Genomic DNA, 8,842 nt, shown 5'->3' with positions numbered 1-8,842 from the left:
TATTTTAAATCTATGATCTCCATGATCACCACCACTTTGATGACCGTTTTCACCATAACTGTCACAACTACCATTGTTATCACCGCGATTGTCAATTGCCGCCAACACCACCAACATGATTGTTCTCATCGTCATTATCGCTGCCACCATTACCACTGTGCCGCCGCCGACAGTTATGTTGATGACAACGATGGTAGTCATGATGGCGATGATGGTGGTTGCGATGATCTTAATATAAATTAAATCTTTATGATATTTAATTTTCTGTTTGGTAAATTTTATAAAATTTATGATTAAATGTGATTTTAATTTGAATTCAAAATACTTTAATCTTGATCTTTCGTCTTAATTTTACCCGTCAGACCGGGACTAGATGTCTTGGACGATTCGATTAAGGTAAAAGATCGAAAATGCATTCAATCCTGTTTGGCCTGAATTCACCCGATCAAGTTTGGTCAAACTCATTAACTAGAATCGAGTTGGTCCGATTTGACTCGATTGAAATTATTTATTTATTTTCTTTTTTCAGTTCCTATACTATATCAAATTATTAATAACTAATTATTAAATTATATATAATATGCTCCCATAATTTTTTTTATCTTGATAACAATATATAATAACTAATTATCATTGTATTAATCATGATATGATTCACTATTTATTGTTTTTTACATCTTCAACATAATTGCTTATGATCATTCAATAATTTTTATATTTAATCCTAACAAATAAAAGTCCTTAATTTAATGATAATACCCAACAAAATAATAATAATTTATAATAATAAACAATTATATAATATTTTAATTTGATCATTACAATAAATTTAATTTTAAAATATAAAAATATGAGTTGACTATTGTTAGGTATATTATATATATTTTAATTTTTTTTAATATAAAGTGACCCATCGGTTGGACCTCTGATCCATTGACTCAATGTCTTGTTGGGTTAATGACCAGACCAGTTTTCACAAGACTGGATCATTCTCATATGATACCATATATATATATAATTGGATGTGATTTTTCACATCTTGACCGAAGCAAATAATTCTTTTCTTGCACATTTTTGGGCTGTTGGACGGGATAAATCACGTTACCAGATCATTTCCAAACACACAAACTAACTGATTAATAAACTTCTAAGCAGTTACTAGCTACAAATATAATTGTTAGTTGCAATGCGAAGTGTTGTCAACCGTCAAAAAATGAAGTCACTAAGTTGCGTACGCTTGCCTTTATGGCCATCGGGTTTTAAAATGTATGCACTTTCTTCCACATTCGCATTCAAACAATTCATTCTGTGCCTGATGAAGGGCACAAAAGAAGTTAGTGAGGGGAACAACATAGAAAAATCAAACTGTGACACATATACCTTCACCTAGGCATCGGGTATGTGCAGGATATGTATATTGGATGTCTGACAAAGATGCTCGTGCTTAGTAAATGGGCATGAAATAATAGTATGCAAGTCAGATGCCCATGTTATGATTGTCTTTTTCAAAAATATGGTGCAAGGGCACGACATTTGACCATTTTTTTTTCATGAATTTTACTATGTTGTTAACTTTATATTACAAAAAAATTAAGTGACAAACTTTTATCAATGTTTTCCAAAATTTATGAATTTTAAATAAAATTAAAGCAAGAAATGTTCTTACAATTTTTAAATGATACATTAATAAATTAAAGATGCAATGATTATTCTAGGGGGGGGGGGGGATCTCTAAAATTGTATAACATAAAAGTTTAAAGTATAAAAGGCAAGCTTAATTTCATAAAGAAATTTCAAATTAAAAGTTTTATAAGAAATTTATTGTTATTAAAACTCTCATATTTCAAGTGTAACAAATTTTGATACTATTTATTTATTATATACAAAATTAAGAAACAGTACAATAAGGGTAACCAAATACTAATATCTAAGCATCTTGTGCCCAGACATCCAAAATTCCAAGACATATCTAATGAACCAAACACCTCCTATTTAGGAGTAGTGACAGATACTTACCAGGTGAAATGGTCTTCACAGCATATAGAACCCCACATAATTGCAAGCCCGGCTCCTTTCCTTCACATGACAAGCAATAAAAAAATTTGTATTAAGCTAAAGAAAGGCAGATAAAAGTTGATAATACATAAAGGATGAACACAGTCATTATACAACATAGTTCAAAATATTGAGCAACTGATATTTCGATTCTATGAAACTCAAAGTCAGTCTCAGGAGTTTGTATTTATAGTACAAGTAAATTATTGACCATAAATGCTCTCCACCTCCAAAATTCTTCCAGAAAAAGAAATAAAAAGGGACAAAGAGACTATTCAAAACTTGGATATTACAATCCAATCCAGATATATGTTTATATGATCACATTGTTTGAAAGTAGATTAAGAAACAGGGCAATGATATGACAAATCGAAGATACCTACCATGTTGCAGTATACATATCATAGAACTTTTCAAAGGCTTTATCAAAGCAATAATGACAAACCAAGAGATCCTTGATGTCAGTGACCTTGCATGTTGACTTGCAGCATTTAACCTGTATTAACATAGATTGAAATAAGCTGATAAGCATATAGTACGACACTAAATTGTTATTCAAAAACGTCATATGAAACACGTATATGCACACATGATACATTCTTGATGACATCCTTGGGCCACACAATTCAACTTTGGTCTACTTACTAATCCATCTATCCCCCACTATTTGTTTCTTTTTTTTTTTTGGGCAACGAGTATTGAATATCTTTGGAGCTAAACCTTGTATTAGTCTTGACCATGAAACATTTCATCTACCAATATAACTCCGAAATTTAATGGAAGATATGATAATTTGATTCATACAGTCCTCTGTCACCTTTTTTTTCTCTCCAGTTTCTTGTTTTCTGCATTTTCCATGTGTTTTTTTTGCAAGTCATGTCTTTAGAAGAAAAGGATTAATGAAGTGTTTAAATTGCACAAACTTGTGAAGAACCAAACAAATAGAAAAAGTGAGACTTTAACCTTTATTCATTCAAAGCATGGTAAAGTAAACAAAGAAAACTCACCAGACGTTTAAGCTTGTGTGAATAATATTTTTGATGGGAAGGGTGTGTTCTTATATGCTCAATCAAGTGGCCTGCCCTGCAAAATAGGTATCTTAGAATCAGTCGGAATGCAAGAATACACAGCAGAAAAATCACAGGTGGGGAGGTCAGAAAGATAATGGAGAAAAATGTATAGGAATTACAGTAATGTAATCTCTCTATCTCAATTAAAAGCCATTTTCTCAAGTGTGATTATTTTCCATATTTTATCCCTGCATCCATTCATTTTTTTATTTTTTTTTGCTCTACTATATAAGAGTAGCATCAACTACAAACATTTCAGCACAGGTTTATTTGATTGGAAAAGAGCATGAATCATAGTAAAACTCAACACTAAGACACCAACTTTAAGTGCATAAACCATATGAGCAAAAGCTACTTACTATATCACTCAACTCAACAGAGCAACACTGTTCCAAAATGGTAACATTAAAAACATCTTCCATAATTTGTTGTTGCACAGCATCAATACTGGCATTCTTATGAATATGGTAACATATGCTTCATTATCTTCTTATTTGCAAGTCAATGTACTGGATGGGGGGAGGGAGATACAGAAATTCTTAGAAACTGCTACGTATTGTCATTTGCAATAACTCAACAATATACATAGCCAGAGTAAAATTTTTCAGCTTACCCATCACAAAGGACAATACTACAATCAAGGCATGTTGCCAAATTTGATGATCTGCGACACACGTTACAGTTTGCAGCTAACAAGTCTTTACCAATCTGGTGGCATCTGCAAACAAAAGTCAACTAAAATCCACTGAGTTTGTTTAATTTACAAGGCAATCTCCACAGCAGATAAAACAAATGTACAATCATTCAACACATTCAGCAAACATCTCTCTAGGCCCTTTGCTCAAGGATTGAAGCATTCAGCAAAATTTATTTTCCTTAGGATCATAACACAAATTCAACATTAAACACAAATCATATGGACTTTTTCGAACTTATATTTATCATTCACATTTGCAACAACCCAACAAGACAACATATGCACTTCAGAATATCAACTGAAATTAAAGAAAGACTGGATGAAAAACGAATAGGTAAATCATATTGTAGAAAGAAACTTGATAGTAAACTAAGATTACTTAAGTATTTTTCCTAGTATCACGCTAATCCATTGAATAAAAATATAACAGCAGGAACATATAATTACCAAGACAAGAAGTAAACAGAATTTTCCAAACCTTCTATACAGTTGAAGAAGATCCTTTGGAATGGAACTAGATCTATTACTTCCATCAGTGACCTACATTATAAAAAACAAAGTAAAATAAATATCTATAATAAAGAAAAAGGTGAACTTTTATGCATGAAGAGCATTGATGACAAATCAGACTGCAATTCTTTACCATACAATCTTCAGCTAGGTGGCCAGGTCTTTGACATTTCCAACTACAATAAAAAAAAATCTCATAAACATAAACCAAAGCAGAAAAGGACAAGGTACTATGTATATTCATGCAAGTGAATATCTGTGAAATATGTACATGCATTTGCCATCAATAGGGATGAGGATATATATTCATGTTTGAAGTTGCTCAAGCATGTAGCCACAATTGTCAGTATCAGATTATAGGTATCCATATTGTATTTTATACCCATGTTAGCTTATATGCAAGTAACATATTACACCATTTTCTTTATTTCTCTGCCGTGCCAATAGAAAACCTAGAGAAGCCCATTTAAATTGTAGAAGCATGGGTATTTTGACAAAGAAATTTACCATTCATAAGTAGAAAGACTACATGTCTTTTTGGACCAGTGATGTTGATTATAATCCCAGGTATCATCACCAAAAACTGGAACTGGTACAGCAGCACTAATTCCAGATGAGGAGATATCTCTAACTTGGTTGTGGGAGGATCCCTAAAAATATTATAATGAAGAGAATATTTCGGGGTTAGAAAGGCTAGAACTTTGAAACAAAAAAGATTACAAAAAACATAAATTACCTCATTGAGTTTAAGAATTTCCAGAAGTTCACTTTTGCATTCCATGCTACAGACATCATCATCTGTCTATGAAAGCAAACAAATATTAAAGAGTCATTCCGAAAAGTGAAACTTGAAAAGTAGAAGTTGAAGAGAATACTTATATCACATAACTTACCTCGTTGCATATATATTCGCCATATCTTCCACATATAAGACAAACAGGTTCCCCAGAGACAGGGAATCGCTGCTCATTTCTGCTTTTTTTTACTCCATCAAATTCTTCTTGTTGACCTTAAGCAAGCAGCAAAACTCAATAAGACAAATAAAATTTCGTAATGAATGATTAAATAGAAATGAGAAAAAAAATAATGCAAAAGCAGAAGTTTAAAATTGCAGATTGAGAAACAAACCAGAATTTAGAAGAGTATGTGTTTCTTCACATTCTGAAGGAGTATCTTCATCACCTAAGTGTCCATAAATATAATTGAAATTATTAGAAGAATAGATGGACTGCCTGCTAATAATATTTTCATTAAATTTCCCAGGAAAGGAAACCCTGGTGTGTCAGCTCATGTAAATACTCAATAAACCAAGAAAAAATAAAGGCACATTTATTTTCCATAAACTATAAATAACTGAAAAGTATCAGAGGTGCAAAGAGAAGGTGAAACAAAAATCAGTAGACAACATTTAATTACTAAAAGAATCAAGAATATCAGTTCCAACTTCCAAGCTTCATATACGTATATACATGACATGACACACTTTTCATTTAGTTACTTCTACACATTGATTTTTTTTCAAACAAACAGTTGGATTAAAAGTTCTTATAAGTTAGATCATGCCATCATGCCCATAATTTTTTATAGAATAATGTCAACCATTAGAATATACAGTTATGAATATCATTTTATGAAAGCCTAAATACTAATGTGCATGATCACGACTACAGTATCACAAAACCTATGACTTAACTCTTGGATAGGTGAAATTTGATTCTCAAATTAAAAAATAAAACCACAAAAACTATGAGACCCAGATACTAAAAAAATGGCAAAGTATTCGTAACTTGTACTCATCCAATATTTATATGCATACAATCACCTAAATATAAATCCAACAAGCATCCTCCAATTTCTCTATTTTTTAATTTTACTGACTGATACCCACGGAATACACCTTGATACTTTGAATTGGACTAAAATTACATACAACTTGCACATGGCCCTGTCATATGTATCCCTAATGGCATGCTATAGTAAATATTGCCTATCGTATAGAGCAAGACTTCTTTTGAACAGTACTAATGATGCCTCTAATGACATTCTAACACGGGTTGAGGAAAAATATGTAATTTTTGTAATATTTTCATAAGTGAAAGAATATATTCTGATATGAGTAAGGGTAAGAAATGTAACTGTGATTTTGTGTTATGATTACAACTTACAAAGTTTTTCCTAATTGTAAAAATCATTTATCACCCACTGATATGTATTAAAGATAGTGACAGTAAAGCAATAAAAAAAATGTCTGATAGAACTCACTTGCATCATAATCCACCAAGGGAAGAGTAGAATTAGAGTTTCCCTGCCACAGAGAAAGCAAAATGTGTAGAAGAATGACAAAGGAGCAACCTTCAAAGATTAGCAAACACAAATCCAATTTGCAGTAACCTAAGAAAATTACCAAAACTTCTTCAGTCAATTCAACGCGATCGTGATTCCGAGACGAAACGACTTCTTTCCTTGTGAGGAACAAGATATCACGACTTACGAATTCAGAAAGCAAAGAGAGTAAGAAGCAGAAAATTTATCCATAGAAAAATTAGTAAAAGTGATTGTACCTTCTGTTTTGGATGTAATCGTGGTGTGACATAGAGGAAGGGGCATCGTCACGGTATTCGCGTAGAAATTCCGGTGGCTCGGGATTCCGGCTGCGTTTGAGTCTGGCGGAGGGAGTGAGATGCGGTGGATTGCCGGGAGGAACATTGGCGGTGGAAGTCGCTTGCGGTGGATCGGCGGGAGGAACATTGCCGGCGGCGATGTTGTAAGCTGGAATTTGAAAATTGATTAAGTTAGAGCATCGAATGAGATAGAGAGAGTTTGAAAGAGGAAAGGGAATGGACCATGGAGGTTCTGAAGAACGGAGGAGATGCTTAAACGTTTTTTGTAGGAGATTGATGGGTTCTTGTAGAAATTTGTTCGAGTTCCCATTTTGCAAACCCCACAGACAATTCAGCAACAATTTCCCGGTTTATCTCTAGTTTTCCTATTTATACACTAATATTAGGGTAAAGGCAAATGGAATATTGGTTAAGAAATTTAAAAGTGAAAATATTTTCATTGGAAGATGAAAATTTGAGTTGTTTGTGATTTTTTTTTATGATTTACTCAATAAACATTTTTTTAATTTCTTAATTAATGTCTTAAGGATACTGTTTAGGAAAACCTTCAATGAGGGTTCTTGAGTAGGATCATCGATCTCAAGAAACACTCTTCACCAGATCTACCAATAGGCTACCACCCATGATTTTCAGCGTAGAGGTTGGATTTTAGGAAAAGAACTCTAATGCATAGTTATAAAAATTGGATCGACTCAATGATGACCCGATGTCCTAGGCGGTCTAGTTAAGGTAAAAGATAAAAAATGCATTCAATCACGTTTGACTCAGATTGACCTAGTTCGGTATGATCAAACTTGGTGACCTAGATCGAGTTGACCTGATTGAATTTATGTATTTACTTTTTTGGTTCCTATATTATGTTAAATTGTTAATAGTTAGTTGTTTAATAACATATAATATATTCATATAATATTTTTGTTATCTTGATAACGATATATAATAACTAATTATCATCATATTGATCATGATATGATTCAATATTTGTGTGTTTTATTTTTGTTAACGGTTTGACAAGTGCACCAAATGTCCAAGTAGTAAAAACTCGAAAGTCTGAGTGTCAATTTCAACAGGGACTTTGTTTTATACTTATGTTGGATAATTTTCAATTTATAAGAGAACAGACAAAGAGAGGTAAAGGATAGATAAAGGGATCAGGAATTAACAACAGATAATTATAGAAAATAAAATTAATAGAGAGCAAAGTATTTAATTAGAGATTTTAATAGAATGCAAATGTTAGGACCTAACATGCTTTTTTTGCCTAGGATGTATGATTTGTGGATTTTTCTTTATCAATTAGGTGAATTTATCATACCCACATGTATTCAATTACTTGTCCCTGATACCTCACAATGACAAGCTTATTTTACCTACCTATCTCTCAAATTCCTTTGCAAAGATTCAATAGATAAAATGCGTGAAGCCTTGATTCTAGATGTGTGCTCTAATGCATGGGCATAATGTTATCATCCTATGTCTAGCAATGATTTCATTATGATATCTTTTTCTTTTAGTTCTATTAGAAGTTATCCTCTGTCGAGCGCATATCCCCTAAACTTGATGCATGCATGTCTTCTTTATATTTTTATCAAGAGTTATCCTCAATCGAGCATCTAACCCCTAACATAATGTAAAGACGAATAATGCATGAAATATAAATAAAAAAAAGACAATAGGATAAAAAAACACGTGTTGCATTGATAAATATGGAGTACATCATACATCTCTTTGGCTTTTTAGGCCTGCCAGACTCTAACTAGGGGTTTTAGCCTCTCATAGCCACGAGGACCTTACACTGAAATGGGGGTATAAGAATTGGTGGAGGAGAAAAGATGGAAAAAAGGAATAGAGAAGATGATGAGAGAGAAGAGAAGGTTCTCTAAGGAAGA

General features: G+C 32.5%; 1 protein-coding gene across 5 annotated transcripts; it reads right to left on the bottom strand.

Annotated features, from left to right (window-relative positions):
- Positions 1-1,071: 1,071 nt before the first annotated feature.
- Positions 1,072-7,310, bottom strand: LOC100814892 (uncharacterized). Of its 5 annotated transcripts, none has more exons than XM_003525518.4 (15): positions 7,176-7,310; positions 6,894-7,101; positions 6,737-6,794; positions 6,595-6,637; positions 5,461-5,514; positions 5,226-5,341; positions 5,069-5,134; positions 4,840-4,982; positions 4,466-4,508; positions 4,301-4,362; positions 3,739-3,843; positions 3,063-3,138; positions 2,439-2,551; positions 2,017-2,076; positions 1,072-1,312 (listed from the first exon to the last, which is right to left on the bottom strand). In XM_003525518.4, the coding sequence occupies exons 1-15, from the start codon at positions 7,261-7,263 to the stop codon at positions 1,207-1,209; spliced, it is 1,341 nt and encodes a 446-aa protein (XP_003525566.1). In that variant the 5' UTR covers positions 7,264-7,310; the 3' UTR covers positions 1,072-1,206. The 5 variants fall into 5 exon arrangements, with proteins under 5 accessions (XP_003525566.1, XP_006579628.1, XP_006579629.1 ...); XM_006579565.3 differs by having other exon boundaries at positions 6,737-6,818; positions 7,176-7,306; XM_006579566.3 differs by having other exon boundaries at positions 6,737-6,789; positions 7,176-7,306.
- Between the last annotated feature and the right edge of the window lie 1,532 nt (positions 7,311-8,842).

Source organism: Glycine max, chromosome 5 (assembly GCF_000004515.6).
Source record: "Glycine max cultivar Williams 82 chromosome 5, Glycine_max_v4.0, whole genome shotgun sequence".
Taxonomy (NCBI): domain Eukaryota; kingdom Viridiplantae; phylum Streptophyta; class Magnoliopsida; order Fabales; family Fabaceae; genus Glycine; species Glycine max.
Note: the sequence above shows the minus strand (reverse complement) of the source record. Positions and strands in the feature narration are given on the sequence as shown.

What these genes read in the sequence shown, in the direction of transcription:
- LOC100814892 (XM_041015921.1), bottom strand. Translation starts at nt 7,263, where the DNA reads ATGGGAACTCGAACAAATTTCTACAAGAACCCATCAATCTCCTACAAA. An exon ending in GATTACATCCAAAACAGAAG is followed by an intron (nt 6,795 to 6,893) that starts GTACAATCACTT and finishes GTTCCTCACAAG; the next exon opens with GAAAGAAGTCGTTTCGTCTC. An exon ending in ACATACTCTTCTAAATTCTG is followed by an intron (nt 5,342 to 5,460) that starts GTTTGTTTCTCA and finishes TGCTTGCTTAAG; the next exon opens with GTCAACAAGAAGAATTTGAT.